Consider the following 17,427-nt stretch of genomic DNA (forward strand, 5'->3'; position numbering starts at 1 on the left):
TGAAATTGGTTTAAAGCTACTTTATACAACTGTGGAATGGAAGAACATAACAGTTTTTAATAAATAACAAACTAATGTATTGTATATTCCCATATAGAATGAGACAATATTGGATTCACGCTATACAGATTTAGTAGCTTTTGGTGTAACCTGTAATACTAAATTTGGATGCTTTAATGGGCAAGAATCCACTTTGTCAGATAAACAGCTAATCTGCAAAGTACAAAGCTTTGTGTATCTACACACACCACACATGTATAGACTGAAGAGAGATGTTATTACCAAGAGATACCTGTGGACTCATCAATGGAAGAGACAGGTGTGACCTATTACTATGTAGAATGGAATGCAAACAAGTTCTAGGGTAAAAAAAAATCCAATTGAGAGAGTGTGACCTTACTGGTAATAAATTGGCACAGCAAAGTGGTGTTTGTTGTCTATTCATCTTGATTTGCCAATTCATTACCTGCAGGAATGGGTCACACTCAAGCTAAATAGACCATTTACCCTTTTCACTGGACCTTGATTGCATTTCACTCTACAGAGTAATAGGACACTCTATCCTTTATCTTCCCCCATTGTATGTGCATGTCATTCTGTTTATATCTGTATCAGAGAATATCGTTTCATGCATCTGGAAAAGTAATATTTGGACCACAATAGGTTTTGCTACAGAAAATTTGTTAGTTTGGGATGCCACAAGATCCTTCAATGGAAAGGCGGCCAATCTGCAAGGGACAGTGGCTAATTTGCAGCATGAGTATCACAAGAGAAATGGAGAGGGAATAATTCTCCAGTGCTCTGCTGGCTTGGAGCTGCCCCTGGTTCATCAGAAATAGCCAACAGGGGGCAGAGGGTAATATATATACAATTAAATCTGGATATTTCTGAGCACATTTAGACTGGTTCAAAAATAATCATTTCTTATGCAGAAAATAAGACATATTTAACCCTCAAATACTTTCTGTCATGCTTTCTCCTCATAAATAAGAATGTATATTAATATTGTTGACAACGATGTCTCTTTATTTCACGTTGTTTTCCCCAGTTCAAAATCACTTAGTTCTTCATTCAACATGGGGGGGGGGGATCCTATAATCTGGAACTTAACGGAACTGTAAAAGCAGGAAACTATAAATAATTACAGCATCGACACTAAAATCAATGAGACTTACTTCTGAAAAGATATGCAGTCTAATTCTCGTGCTGCCACAATGAGCTAGCAATTTAAAGGGCCAAGTGTTGCTTCCCAGTGTAAGCATATAGCCACTTACCCTTTCAGCCTCAACTTCAGAACTGCAGCAAGAAGCACATGTGACTTAAAGAGGAGAAATACCCTCAGAACTTTTGCTGCAGCCAGACTCTAGAATTAGCGCACCAATGCAAACATATACTTAGTTAATCTGCTAAATGAAACAGTATTTTATTTCTTCATTTTGCACCATGTTTTTCTATCAGAGTTCCCAAAGTGGTTACGTAATTGTCAGGGAACTGACATCTAAAGCGCCGCAGGTGCAAAGGCTCCCTGAGGTTGAGAGAGCAGTAGCAGCGGAAGAGGGAACCAGTAGAGGGCGAGCAAGAACTCCAAGGGAAAGTGAGTCGGAGGGATGGCTCAGAGACGCTTCAAGCGAAACCAGTGGGGAGGTCTCAGGACCTCCTATAGGGACACCCACACCTCGACGGAAACTGTCACGCCGAGAGGCCAGACGACGTGTTTCCGTTAAGGAGCTTTTATGTTGGAAACGTTTCCGAAAGCAGCCACTTTCGGATTCTACTAGTGATTGACGCAGCCATGCTGGAGGGGCTCCGTCACAGGCAGAGGTTTGAAAACCTGATCAAACTCTGAGGGACTTGCATTTTACGCACAAGCAGCTCATCGTCCCATCACAGCAATCCGAAAGACACCGAAAGCCAGCTTGTGCAGAGAGAAGCATCATGAGCAACCCAGCCGGAACCGGGGGTGCAGGAGCAGCTGGAGGGGGTCCAAGCCTGGAAGAAAGGTACAGAGCGTTGGAGATCCAGTTGGCGCTGCAAACGGCGAGGCTTGAGGAGAGGAGGGCTCAGGATGCAGAAAAGGGAAAGGAGAAAACCACCCCGCTCGCCAGAAAGGTACCAGGATTGGTGCAGAAATTCGGGGGGGGATCCCAGGAACTATCATGCCTTTAGAACAGAGATGCAATACGCTCTAAACTTGCAGTTTGATGACTTCCCCGACGAGGAATCGCGAGTGGCGTATGTGATTGGCCATCTCGAATCCGGGGCGAAAGATTGGGTTAGACCCCTGATGGCAGCGAATAATGAGATCTTAAAGGACACGAGGAAGTTTTTTCGTGCCATGGACCTGATGTTTTCCAGCGATATTGAGCAGGGGGTGGTGCGAAGGCAGTTAATGGCTTGCCAGCAAGGAAGCAGATCTGTCCGTGAGTACTGGACTGAATTTACTATGCTGATTCATAAATTGGGGTGGGACCTATCGGCGGAGCCCATCCAAATGCTTTTCGAAGAGGGGCTTTCTTCAACCGTCAAAGATGAGCTTTCCCGGGGGCCCAGGGCGGAGTCTATGGACCAATTAACCAAATCTGCGCTGGCCATAGGAGCGCGCCAGGAGGCGAGGGCTTTGGAAAGGCGGGAAGGGAAAGGAGACCGTTGGAGGGAGTTCCGCATTCCAGACATTCCAGAGCCATCTTTCCCGCCGGCAGAGCCGATGGAAGTTGGAACAGCGCGGGCGCGCGCAGTTTCAAATCCCAGTGAAGGGCGGAAGAAGGAGGGAAAGAGCGCCAAGAGATGTTATCTCTGCCAACAGCCAGGGCACTTTGCCAGAGTCTGCCCACAAAGAAAGGAATGGCAAGGGATGGCAGGAGCTGTTGGGGGAAAGGAAGAGGAAAGCAAGGAGCAAGTAAAAGCCAACGCCTGGCTGCCACCGTCGGGGCACAGCAGCCAGGCCAAAGAGCAATGAAAGTGCCCATGCCAGAACCTCCCAGACCTGCTTTAGTGATAGAGGTGTTACTAGAACTGCCAAACGGACACCCACTAAAGGTCAAGGCGCTTTTGGATTCAGGCAGCTCCTGTAATTTCATGAGTAAGGAGTTTGCAGCTGAGCACCAGATACAGACCATCCCTTTAAGTAACCCCTTGCAGGTGACTACGATTGACGGCAGAGAGCTGTTGGGGGGAGAAGTTAGCCAACAGACTGTCCCGATGATAATGAGAGTGGCAAGGCACACCGAACAGATAGCGTTTAATGTGGCCATCCTGGGAGGAGCGCCCATCATTTTGGGGATGAGCTGGCTGGCGCTACACGATCCGCTAGTGGGCTGGCATCAGAGGGTGGTCTCCTTTGGGTCAGCGCATTGCCTAGAACACTGCAAGGAGGGGAAGGTCTCGGGAGGAGACAGAGTCACCCTAGCGGGGATGGAAGTGATGGGCAAAGGGAAGGTGCCCCCGCAATACGCAGATCTGAGCAACGTATTCAGCGAAAGGGAAGCAGACAAACTGCCACCGCATAGACCCTTTGACTGTCAAATCAACCTACTCCCAGGGGCCCAACTCCCAGTAGGCAAGCTGTACGCCATGTCAGACAGGGAGATGCAGGAGCTGAGGGAGTTCATTGACAAAAACTTGAAGCGAGGTTTCATCAGAGAGTCCCGAGCGGTGGGGGGCAGCCCAGTGTTTTTTGTGGACAAAAAGAACACAGACAAACCGAGACTGGTGTGTGACTTTAGGGGCCTCAATGCAGTGTCGGAGCCCCTGGCTTTCCCTATGCCCCGAATTGACGACATTTTGACCAGAGTAAGGAAGGGAAAGATTTTTACAAAACTGGACCTGCGGGGGGCGTACAATCTGATACGCATAAGGAAGGGAGATGAATGGAAGACCACCATGTTTACCCCTTTGGGAGCCTTTGAATACCTCATTATGCCCTTCGGTCTACAAGGGGGCTCCGCCTGTTTTCAAGCTTTTATAAACCACGTTCTGGGACCTTTGCTCTACAAGAACTGTGTGGCCTTTTTAGACGACGTGTTGGTGTATTCGGAAGATGAGGAACAGCATGTGAGGGACGTTCGAGAAGTGTTGGGCAGGCTGCAAGCCAACCAGCTGTGGGTGAAACTGGAGAAGTGCCAGTTTCATACCAAGGAGGTGGAATTCCTGGGGTACCGCTTGTCAGACAAGGGATTGGCCATGGATCCAGGCAAGGTTCAAGCGGTACTGGAATGGAAGACACCGAAGACCAAGAAGGACGTGCAAAGATTCTTGGGGTTTGGGAACTTTTATCGGAAGTTCATCAAGAACTTTGCCCACTTGACGGCGCCCATCACCGACTGCCTCAGCAGCAAGAAGAAATTTGTTTGGACGGTGGAGGCGGATCGAGCCTTTGAAGAACTGAAAAGGGCTTTCGCCTCGGAAGAACAACTTCTGCATGTGGATTTACAAAAACCCATGAGAGTGGAAACAGATGCATCCGACCGGGCTATAGGGGCGGTCCTTCTTCAACCGGGGAGGAGTGCGTCGGAGTGGAGACCGTGTGCATTCTTCTCGCGGAAACTGAATAAGTCCGAGAGGAATTACACGGTGTATGACAGGGAACTACTTGCCATTCACGAAGCATTCCGGAGGTGGAGACATTTATTAATTGGGGCACAACACAAGGTGCAAGTGTGCACCGACCACAAAAATTTAGAGTATTGGAGAACAGCTCGAGTGCTCAACCAACGACAAGTGAGATGGGCACAGGAATTCTCCAAATTTAACTTTGAGATTTGTTATGTGCCAGGCCCAGAAAACGTCAGGGCGGATGCGCTCTCACGCAAACCAGAATATTGGGAAGGGGAGGAGGTGATCGAAGAGAGACATGTCATCCCGGAGGACCGCTGGGTGTGTGGGGCGGCGCTGGTGGGGCAACGGGAACTGGTGGAGGAAACGGAAAATGATGAATATGCCCAGGATAAGCTCAGAGGTCTCAGGGGGGAGGGCGAGAGCCCCGGAGGTTTTGAGGAAAGAAATGGGGCATTGTATTACAAAGGGGCACTGTATATACCCGAAGGTGAATTGAGGGGGAGAGTACTCAAGCAGTTGCATGATAGCCCCACGGCGGGACATTTTGGGCAACACAAAACCATGTGGTTGGTTACCAGGGAATTTTGGTGGCCTAAGGTGAGGGAAGATGTAAGGGAGTATGTAAGAGGGTGTGACCAATGTCAGCGAGCCAAAGGGGAAAGAAGGGCGCCGGCAGGGTTATTAGAACCTTTACCCACACCAGAACGGCCTTGGGAAGCGATATCAATAGATTTTATGACGGATCTGCCAAGGTCCAAGGGGAAAACAGCCATCATGGTAGTAGTAGACCTGTTAACTAAGATGTGCCATTTTGTAGCATGCTCACATGCAGTCACAGCGGAAGAAACGGCGAAGTTGTTTGTGGAACATATCTTTAGGTTGCACGGGGCTCCCTCGAGGGTGATCTCAGATCGAGGCAAACAATTTACTTCCAGGTTCTGGAGGAAGCTCATGAGCTTGCTACACGTGGAAGTTAATTTTTCAACTGCCCGGCACCCTGAAACCAACGGGCAGGCGGAAAGGGCAAATGGCATTCTTCAACAATATCTTAGGTGTTATGTCAATGACAGAGAGAACGATTGGGTCGAAAAGTTGGCGTTGGCAGAATTTGCCTACAATAATGCGGAGAATGTGTCCACAGGGATGAGTCCCTTTTTGGCTAATTACGGGTGTCACCCCAGGGCATTTCCAGGGGAAGGAGGGGAGAGATGGAGCGTTCCAGCGGCTGAACATTTTCTAGAAGAGATGGAAGCCATCCATCAGCAGCTCCAGCTCAACTTAGAAAGGGCCAAGGCACAATATAAGAAGCAGGCAGACAAGAACAGAAGGGAAGGTGAAACCATAAGGGTGGGGGATCAAGTGTGGTTGTCAACCCAAGGGTTGCCGTTCAAAGGGGGTTGTAAGAAACTGAGGCCCAGAAGATTGGGACCCTTTGAGGTGATTCAGCAGGTCAACCCGGTAGCTTTCAAACTCCGATTACCCAACCACATGAAATTGCACCCAGTGTTCCACAGGTCGTTACTGTCACCATACAGGGGGGGACGTGAAGGGGAGCACGTCAGGGGACCAGCCTTGGAAGAGAGGGAACGCCGCAACCATGTAGCGGAAATCCTCGATTCCAGGTGGAAGGGTAATCAGGTGGAGTATTTGGTGGCGTGGGAAGGGGAACCGGAGTCAGAAAACACCTGGGTAAGTGCAGAGGAAGTCAATGACGAGGTTTTAACAGAAACGTTCCACCAAAGGTTCCCGAGGAAACCTCAGCCTATAGCAAGGTTTAGGAGGGAGTATTTCGGCACCACCGATGAGGAAGAGGAAATGGAAGGGTTCACGGAGTCGGAGTTGGAAGATGGAGTGGACTCTGATGACGAAGAGTACCTAGAGAGTAGGAACAGCAACAAGTGGAAGGAAGTGTTCGCGACGTCGGAAGATGAGGGAGGTTCTTTCAGGGGTTTTACCTCCTCACCGCCAGTAGGAGAGGAGACGGGAGGGGGTGAAGGGGGCCCTGGAGGGGAGGTGGATGTCAGGGAACTGACATCTAAAGCGCCGCAGGTGCAAAGGCTCCCTGAGGTTGAGAGAGCAGTAGCAGCGGAAGAGGGAACCAGTAGAGGGCGAGCAAGAACTCCAAGGGAAAGTGAGTCGGAGGGATGGCTCAGAGACGCTTCAAGCGAAACCAGTGGGGAGGTCTCAGGACCTCCTATAGGGACACCCACACCTCGACGGAAACTGTCACGCCGAGAGGCCAGACGACGTGTTTCCGTTAAGGAGCTTTTATGTTGGAAACGTTTCCGAAAGCAGCCACTTTCGGATTCTACTAGTGATTGACGCAGCCATGCTAGAGGGGCTCCGTCACAGGCAGAGGTTTGAAAACCTGATCAAACTCTGAGGGACTTGCATTTTACGCACAAGCAGCTCATCGTCCCATCACAGTAATGCTACACACTACAACTGCTCAGAAACTTTCCAATAAGCTTTTACTTGACAAAGTACTGACAATGTCAATTTCCCTCCTTTATTCTGGAATCCTAGCTCTTTATACTTTAAGGCCAAAAACAGATGTGACAACAGCAAATCCTATTTGTTTAGACTCAAGTCTGCTCCATCACAGATAAATCTGTCTCAGTTTCAACAGCAAAATCAATATGCTTGCCAGGGGAGCTAAACACCTTACATCCAATTATTAAGGGAATTAACATCCGACAGACAACAAGAATAAAAATACAAAAAAATTATAAATACAACATTTTAACCTCTACATACCTCAGTAACACCATCAATTAAACAGCCAAATAAACTACACCAGGTACCAACAACCAAACATCTAGGAGCAGAGATATTTTAAACCTGGTATTGAAATGATGACAAAGTTGGCACCAGCTGAGACTCGTTGGGAAGAGCATTCCACAATCAGGAGCCACAACAGAAAATGTCATCTGCCTAGTAGCAACCCTCTGCACCTCTCTCAAATGAGGCATCCTTGCCTCACCCCACCCCAGCTGAGCTCAGGGGGACAGGGGGATGGGGGGACAAATTTGAGAAGGTAAACTGCTCAAATTTTGCTCTCCTTAAGGAGAGCTTTTCCATGTCTCTTTTGCTCTATAAAGTGAGTCACCCCATTTTGTAGACAATTCGGGCAGCACCATTTAAGCAAATGGATCCTTTGAAAACTCTTTGGTGTGGTGCACTGGTTAGAGTGCTCAATTTAGACTGGATACAGCTGTCTTCAAATTCCCACTAAGCCACAAAGGTTACTGGTGTCAGCCTAAACTACCTGACATGGTTATTTTGAGGATAAAAAGTAGGGGGAGGCAAATACACCAAACTAAGCTCTTTGGAGAAAAGATAGTATAAAAAATAAACAGAGAAGCTGGCTGTTTCATCCTTCAGCTAATGCACTATTAAATGACCATAGTTTTGGAACAATAAATATCTCAATGCAGAGGATATTTGTAAATACATTTTTAATGCTTACTAGAGACTTTTCAAGCTTGATAACTTTTAGGAAAATATACTGTTTTAAATTATGGTGCTTTCAGGCTCATAAAACTATTTTGAGGTAATGATAACTATGAGAGTAAGTAACAATCTTTGAAAGTTAGTTTTGGGTGTCTAATGGCAGAACAACAGTACGATATATTCCAATCAAGTGCCAGATTATTGGGACAAAATGCTCTTTTTGTTTTGCCCTTTCTTTCAGTGTCCTTGAAGAAAAAGGAAAGGGGTTGAAAAAGTCCCTGTTGACACACTTATCAGTATGTGCAGCACTGTGGCTGCATCAGTTATAAAGAAAGTCTGATACCAGGCTTGCAAAGAATACTCAAAACTATCTGTTTAACTTTGGTATATTTTGTTCTGATGGCCCCAGAGAATAAGCAGTAGAAGAACAAATAGGCAAGCTATTATAATTTACCGGGCCAACAACAGTGGCTTAAAGAGTATGCAGTTTCTGGTTCACATAATTCTGTCAAGCATCTGCCTGAAGTCGAGTTTTTAACTCAATTGTCTGCATACTCTTTCAGCGGCATGAGTTCATCCATTAAAAGATAGCATCTTACCTAATGCCACACCATCTATAAGTGATGGCTTAAAAGAGTATTTCGGTGCTCTAGGCCACAGCTTTTTAAATTGAAAAGAACAGCAGAACGTATCAGTTCTGGAATGTGTCTCTTATTTTGGAAATGATGCCTAGAATCTGCTACCCATAGTCTGCTATTTGTTATTTTAAGAATTATGTCTGTCTGTCTCCCCCTCTCTCTCTAACACATGTCAAAAAAGCCAAAGATTTAGCCAGCTTAAATTTGCCTGGTCCAGTTTAATGTGCTAGTGAATCAGGCATTTAGCATTCTAAATTTAAGCACAATGGAGGAATTTGTGTTTAGGAAATTTAATTAAAGCTAAACAGTTCAAAAGCACAAAGCACTTCAAATTATACCATTTTAAGACTGAATTACTTCAATAGAGAAAGACACCTTAACTTTACCTCAAAATCAACTGTCATGCTGTTTAAATTCTTAGTTAGGATCCAAACAATCTTTTATGTTTTACTATGTTTTTATATGCACTGTAAGCCACCCAGAGTGGCTGGAGAAACCCAGCCAGATGGACGGGGTATAAGTAATAAAATTGTTGTTGTTGTTGTTGTTGTTGTTATCATTACGCCTGCACTAGAACATTTGCTGCATCCCTCTTTCCACACAATATCAGGTACCTTTAATAGGGAGTACTGTGGGATTTGGTAGATCAGAATTTTTGGGGGGGACGACGACTGGTATTTCAACTAGAAGAAAACAACTACAGAGCTCCTGTGAATGCATAGAAGCACTTCAGGAATTTGGATAAGGATTTTTTGAATCCCTGCCAGACAAGAACTTTCTATAAAACGTTAAAACTTGCTACTAGCTGTTTCTGTCATTTATAATTAGAAATTATAGTAAATGATTCGGGCAGTATGAAATATTACTTTTTGTTTGAAAAATAGTATCAGAAAAATTGTTAATGATATTACTCTTTTTTAAAAAAAACAACTTTAATTTTTGTACATGTAAGATTGTGGAAGATATACTGGTATCTTGTTAGGTAAGGTGTTAAAAATACCGAAGTGCAAGTATATTATGAAACTGAGGGAGGTGAACATTTCAAATTCAGTTTTCATTAACACAAGTTAATGAGGTGAAAAATGTCCTGTCTATTTTTTAAAATGAAAGCAAAAAATGCCTCAGGTAATGTTGCAGAGTAAGCAACATAAGCCAACTACAATCTCTGCTTCACTTCTATTTCATTAAAATTCCAAGATGTCAGTAGATCTCAGGTTGCTATAGAAAAGACTTCTCAAGCAACACTGTTTAAAAGGTACTAACAAAGTGTACTTCCCCATAAAACATATCCCCACCCTCCCCCAGCTCTATATATTAATCCTGTGTCCAGCTAGAGCAGGCATCCCCAAACACGGCCTCCAGGTGTTTTGGGACTACAACTCCCATCATCCCTAGCTAACAGGACCAATGGTCAGGGATGATGGGAAGTGTAGTCCCAAAACATCTGGAGGGCCGAGATTGAGGAAGCCTGAGCTAGAGGTTTCTTTGACGTTTTCGTGGAAGCAGAGTTCTGACACTGGGAGCTGGTAAAGAGTGAACACCTTTTTAAAAAGCAAAACCCATCCATTTGTGTATGGAAGGGGTGTTTGCACAACAACCAAGTGTAGCATTACAATAATCAAACTGGGAAATCCTTGGATATTTCTACTCTCTACCAATACAATAAATAAATCCAAGTTTTCATTCTAACATGTGATTATTGTCAAAGGTAAAATAAAAGGCCCATAGAATTGATTAAATTATTTGGCTAAAATGTTCTTCTTGCATGCTTTCTTCAAGCTTTCCTGACCGGTAGATGCAAACTATGGGACTATTTGTATGTAATACAGAATAATAATAGCAGGAAATAGCATTAGGCAAATTTAACTATTTCACTTTTGTAAAGTGGAGGTGCTGAGGCTTAAATATCAATCTGAATTGATTCTGTTTTGTCTAAAATGTATTATGATTGTTTCCATTGTTTACTCTTTTACATCTGAATATCTACCTCTCTCTGTCTGGGGAGTTGTGGTCATCCATTATTCGATGTCTATCCATTCGGTTCATGGTATTGTAATGTGCAGGAGTAGATCGGGTCCCTCGAGACCCCTGTTCCACATTCCTACTGAAGAAACAAAACCATCAATGTCATGAAGGCAGAAATGAGCAGTTCTCTTTAAAATGAGCCCTGTTAATGAAAATGTTAGCTGTAACCTTTAACATCCTTGACTCTGACAAAATCTGTTCAAAGCGGATATGATTGGTTGCCTATGCATATATCTTATATAAAAATTGGCATGTACTGCCTTCTCGCTGAGGGGAAAAAATTGAAGAAGAAAAAATCAAACACAAGGTAGGGGAGAGGTGGGAAATCTGCTCCAGGAATATTTTCACCCCCTCTGTCATGATCCACAAACAATTCACTTCAATATTTAATTTTACTGCATGTCACTTAGCCAATGCCATCTAAAAACAAAATGTGAAATCTACATAATTAACATTCCATTTCAGACAAAAGTGTGCAAATTGGAAGTATTTATGCAAAATAGCCATCATTTGCCAACCAAACACTTATTAAACCTGAAAACCTGGAGACTTATTAGTTATTGTCCATTTCTTGACCATGGTTAAGGCAGGAAGCGAAGGAATGCACAATCCTGTGGCTTGTTTCTGATCGCTTAGCCATGATTAAAAGTGCCAGTGTTGCATCTGCACCAGTACTAAGTGTATTATTTTATTTGAATTATACAAAATATGATTTAGATGTTTTCCTTATGCTGGATATTTTTAAGAGGAGCACACAACACTCAGCTTTTCATATTATCTTTCTCTCCTTTAGCAATGACAGGTGGTTAAATGCCTGTCAGTTTAAACAATAACCACGGCCATCCCAAATTAAGGAAGCAATTTCTAAATACTCAGGGTACGCACTGAGGAAGCATATGAAAGAAACAGCCCTGTAGGCATCCAAGACATTCAGAATAGAGATAAGGAAAAGCTAAACCAAGTCATCTCATTGTCAGAAGGGGAAATTTCCAGGTTCACAATGGACCACAAATAAGGAACTCATGTCTGCTGCTACCTTTTGGTGCGGGAGTCTCCCACTAAAGCTCTGACCAGACTTGCTTAGCAATAAAAAGGTGCTTGCATTATGTGTCCTCAGATCATGGCTGATTGCTAAGAACAGCTTAAGCCTTGAGCAGAAGCAGTCCTGTAAATTTGGATACTTTGTCACTTTTTCCAAATACCCCCCATAACACTAGCATCCAGTTTGCCCATGTACAGGAAAAAATAAACTAACTCATCAGATACTGTACTTCCTAATCTAACTAAATGTGGCTGTGGAATCTATGGTCAAAGAGGCAGGGTACAGAAGTCTCTCCATATATTGACTTAGCTGCTCTATCACAGAAAGTTTTAGGGGGAAAGTTTCACACAGAATTTGGGGTGGTTTTGCTTGGAACAATGAAGATAAGTTCAGATACCCAGAAGAGACTCTTCCATCTACATCCCATAGACAAATCTCTCAGGGTTTCCCAAACTTGGGTCTCCAGCTGTTTTTCAACTTCAACTACCGTCATCTCTAGCTAGCAGGTCCAATGGTGAGTGATGATGGGAATTGTAGTCCAAAAATAGCTAGAGACACAAGTTTGGGAAACTCTGCTAATTATATGATACCTTTTTAAGGTGGTTTGGGACCTGAATTTGATTCAAAAGAAGGGCATAAGTAAGTCTAATAAATAATTAAGATTGCACTCTAGTTTCTTGTGTCTATTAACATTTAGTGTTGCTAGTATGATCTGCGGGGAATTAAGAATAAATTCTTTAACATACAAACATTATTTTCTGTTGAATGTGACTGAATGTGATTCTGTTGAATGGGATTTTGCAAGCTTCCAGTTGCTGATATATAATTACAAGTCTCAGTAATTTATGAGTAACTGACTATTTGTATCTTTCGCTATTTTTATTGTTAGGTAGAGAGAGAAAAAAGTATCAGTTTCCATGTTGTGATAGATTGATTTATACTAATAAAAAATGGTTGTGATCATGGTCCTCAATAAAGAACTTATTTTCTAGCTTGTATGTTCAATGAGCAGAAATCTTCCACCTTAACCATATCTAATATTCCATGACAGGCACAATGGATGCTAGGGTAGGTAAGGAAGTCTATCAAGATAACCAGCCACCGGTGGTTCTACAGGTTATTAATATTCCAACACAGGTTATTCTTTTCCAAATGAAATATTGCTATAAGCTTTCAAGAAAAGGTTACAATAATTTTATACATAACATAAAAAACTAGGCTTAAAAATGGATAAATAATAGAGGCTAATATCAATATGAAACTCCTAACTGCACCGTTGCTCTAAGCTGGAACAGACTGTCCTAAATCTATATTTTACATCAATGAGCTGAAGATTTTTACATAAACATAAGGCCTTTCTTTGCTGAACAGAATTCAAGTGGCATTTTTAATGCTAATATTGCAAAAGTCAGACCATATCTAACAGTTGGGGGAAAATATTATTTCATCAGTTTCATCGGGATATGAACCCATATAGGCAGCATAGGATGGCAAATTAGTACAATACATAATCTGTATAAAGCTCAATAGTTACTACATCAGTTGCTAGCAAGGGTGTTTTCTTAGGAAAAAACACCACAGGGAGGTTTTTGTTTTGTTTTGTTTGAATTGAGGATATAAATGAAAGAGCGATCATACTTGTTCTGAATGGAAAGAATTACACTGTATGACTAGTCATTTACAAAGATAAGTGACAAAACAAGAGGTAAATTATTAATAAGTCCATGACTATAAGCAAAAATATCTGTGTTACTACAGAAAAGCAATTGAATTTTCATTTTCTCTCACCCATTATCTTGAGTTTAAAGGAATAATTTTAGTATCTACATAATTTCATGTCATATTCAAACAAACAAACAAATAAACCAACAAACTCAAGCCTAAATCATTACAATAATTTACCTTTGTAGAGGAGGGACACTGGGAGACCATGATCTTGTCCTTCCTATACTGTCTCCACGGTGAGGGGACCCTGACCGAGAGCAGTGATTGGATGACATCACTTGTTCTGGCACTGATAGTGTTGAGCTTTGAAGATCTCGCCCATTATGTCGGTAATCTGGGAGCGGGAGGGAAGGTTGAGAGAGCTGAACTAACAGTACAGGTATGGTGACATTTCACTTTTTCTGTTTTGTTAGATTTGTACAGATGGCAGAAAAGTTGCACCCTGGAGAAAAGATGTCGTAATATATAACGCTGTCAAATTTTAAAAAATAATTACAGGTAGAATTTATACACCACTTTTCAAATTGCTCACAGTGCTTCACATGTGCTGCCAAAAGTAAAGACACTCATAAGGGCATAATGAAAGCCAAAGGGACATCTAGTTCAACACCCTGTTTCACACAGTAACCTACCAAGCAGTGGCGTAGCGTGGGTTGTCAGCACCCGGGGCAAGGCAAGTAATTTGCACCCCCTAACCCGTGGATTTGCGCCCCCTAACCCTAACCCCCAGATGTTGCGCCCGGTGCGGCCGGCCCCCCCTGCACCCCCCACGCTACGCCACTGCTACCAAGCACCTATGGGGAGCCCCGAAGCAGGACAAGGGTAATAGCACTCTCCTACTAATGTTCCCCAGTGAAAACATTCAGAGGTATGCTGCCTTTGTTCCTGGAATATCAGAAAAACCAGTAGCCATTGATATTCTCCATTAATTTCTCTAAACCATTTTAACGACATCAAAGTTAGTGGCCATCATTACATCCTGTGGTAGAAAATTCCATAGTTTAACTATGTACTCTAAGAATAAATATTTCCCTTTGTCTGTCCTGAATCCCCCATCATTCAGGTTCATTGTATAACTCTGGATTCTAGTACTTTGAGAAAGGCAGGAAATCTTATCGCTATCCAACTTGTTTGCCCCATGCCCGTTACATGCTCTTTTTCTAAACTAAACTAAACTAAACTAAAACTCTCTAAAATCTTTTTAGTTTTTCTTTTAGTTTTTTCTAAACTAAAAACTCTCAAAAGTTGTAAGAACTTGTTCTTGACCTTGCTTTTCCCAGCCTCCCTCCCATTCCTGCTCCTTGTGTGTCATAGCTTTTTAGTTTGTAAATCTGAGAGTGGCCACTCTGGAAGACTTTTTGGCTAAAGGGTAGGGTGTAAATGCCTTAAATAAGCAAGGAAATAAAATAACATTTCTTATAGAGGACTTGCTCCAGCCCCTTGATTCTGCACCTTTCCCAACTCCACAATATCCTTGTTGAGATGTAGCAATCTCAGTTTTACAAGTATGGTCATAATATAGACTCGTATAAAGGCATAACAATATTAGCAGTTTTATTTTTAAACCTTTTGATACGTTGCTCCCTAACTTGCCTTTTCACAGCTGCCGCTCACTGTGTTGATGTGTCAATTGTGCTATCCCCCATAATCCCAACGTTTCTTTCCTCATCAGTCACTGCCAGCTCAAACCCCATGTTTTGGGAATTTTTGCCCCAATATGCTTCTCTTTACACTTTCAATGAACTACATTTGCTTTTTTTAATGCCTATTCACCAACTTTGCGAATATTCTTTTGGAGCTTTTCATAACCCCCTTTTGTTTTTATTACCCTGAATAATCTGGTACTGTCAGCAAATTTGGCAACCTCACTCCTCATCCCTAACTCCAGACCAAGCCCCAATTCAGATATTTGAGGGGTCCTGCTCTTTACACCATGTTCAAAGATTTTCCATAGCCCGGCATTCCTATTGGCTCTCATTTCAACTCCGTGTCAAACTTTTCTTTAAAACAAACAAACAACCAAACAAAACCTTGTTCAGCCCACTGCTGACTTTTGTCCTGTTTTCTTGAGCCACAGTGACTCCCAAAAATATTCCCTAATGGAATTTCTATATGCATCTCCTCCACTTTTGCCAACAACATGTGGCTTTGGTGCTTATGTTCTATCTGAGTTTTATAATAATTTTCTCCTTTCCTCATTCTTTATCTTTTCCACAGGCTCCCTTTGCATATTTTGTCCCTTCCTTAGCCACCATGACTTAGGCCTACTGGTCCTATAATTTCCCTATTACACTTGCTCTTCCCCCATATAGTTCTGCAGTCCTCAGCATATTTAGACACAGTTCTTCCTGTCCCTATAATTCTGAGTGGTTTTAATCCCAACCAAACTTTCACTTTTTAAATAAAAGCTGGGCTGTTCATGAACATTGTACAGTACTGTTAAAAGTTTAATTAACTCTGCAGTTGAAATGCCACTGAACATTCCATGACATCACAGAATTACCGCTAAGATGGGTGGCAAGATGACATATTCCTAGCCCCATACATCAGCCTTTGCCAACAGAGATTGTTCCAATAAACGGTATTGTCTCACTTATTTTGAATCATTTAATTTCCTGTACATCAGTATCCACTATGACAATTAAACTAAACATTCAATAGTCAACATAAAAAATATGGGGGGGGGGGAATCATGGAGGTTACAGTAAAGTATGAATTCAAATTTTCATTTATCAGGTTTAAAATAAAGTGATCCCTCACTTGGAAAATACTAATTTGTGGTATGTTACAGCTAATATGCTCATAATGCATTTTCACTCGTTCCATGGGGGAGCCCATTAGCGCTGCTAACACTTAGTATCTTAATTAAAAATCTGGAAGGCTGGGGGAGGTTGAAAATATGCCCATTCAATGTGCTGATTATATTATACAGGGAGCTATTACAAAGACAAGGGAAGACAGAAAAACCATGAGGCAGCCTTAAGAGAGCTTCAGCCTGTAAAAATGCAACTTAATACATCTAAGGCATAAGAATCAGCAAAATTATTTGCATGGCAGTAACCATATCCATTATCTTTAGCAGAAGGAACAGATTTACAGCAGTCTTACTAAATTTATAGGTTCTCAGTAGCTGTTAAGAATTGATTTTGGAAACTGCCAGTCCAATGATACATTACAAACAAAAGCGCTTTAGGGGGGGGGGCAATTTGGAGCAGAAAAGTAGCAGGAAATACTGCTTCCCTGTTCCATATTGCCTCACTCAAGCCACTTCTCCTGCCATAGGATTGCAAACTGGAAATATAGCTTTGAAGAGTGATTTGGAGTAGAGAAGCATCAGTCAGGCAAAGAGTCAAGCACTGTCTCTCCCTGCCACATGTAATTCTGCAAACCTGTCTCGGCCCCAAATGCTTCTGCTAAATATGGGTACTCTAATGTGAGGTGGGTAAGGATCTGACACAGCAGTGGTGAATTAACATGGAAATAGCCCAGCAGACAAGCACTCACTTGTATAAGGCGCAATCTGGTGAAGCAATTGTTTCCTGCATAGCAAAACATCCTGAACTATATTCCAACATTTTAAAGTAGACATGGGGGGGGGGAGAGGAGAGGAAAGAAAGAAAAAAATTCAAAGCTCTATTATTATCTTGTTCACCTCCTTCTTTCACTCCAAGGAAGCACTACAGAGTCTCATCAACCATTTTGTCCACACAAGGGCTCTGTGCATCAGCATTGGTGATCATGTGCTTGAGATGGTAGACAATTTTGGTTATGGGTTCCACCATAACCAGCAACCTCTTCATCGACACTGAACTGGACAATCATATTGGCAAGGCAGCCACATTAATGGCTCGTCTCTCCAAAAGAGTATGGGAGAATGTGATGCTAACAACCAATACCAAGATGAAGGTCTACAAGGCTTAGAAGAAGAAGAAGAGTTTGGATTTGATATCCCGCCTTTCACTCCCTTTAAGGAGTCTCAAAGCGGCTAAC

General features: G+C 42.7%; 1 protein-coding gene across 24 annotated transcripts in view; it reads right to left on the bottom strand.

Annotated features, from left to right (window-relative positions):
* The window catches only part of RIMS2 (regulating synaptic membrane exocytosis 2), a 349,650-nt gene that overhangs the window by 134,028 nt on the left and 198,195 nt on the right, over window positions 1–17,427 (bottom strand). For all 24 annotated transcript variants that reach the window (XM_081918599.1, XM_081918609.1, XM_081918610.1 and 21 more), the window contains 2 exons: window positions 13,615–13,771; window positions 10,633–10,749 (listed from right to left, as the gene is read on the bottom strand). In XM_081918599.1, the coding sequence (XP_081774725.1) occupies window positions 10,633–10,749; window positions 13,615–13,771 (274 nt within the window). The remainder of the gene's footprint in view (window positions 1–10,632; window positions 10,750–13,614; window positions 13,772–17,427) is intronic.

Source organism: Podarcis melisellensis (genome assembly GCF_964234715.1).
Source record: "Podarcis melisellensis genome assembly, chromosome: 7".
NCBI classification, from domain to species: Eukaryota; Metazoa; Chordata; class Lepidosauria; order Squamata; family Lacertidae; genus Podarcis; species Podarcis melisellensis.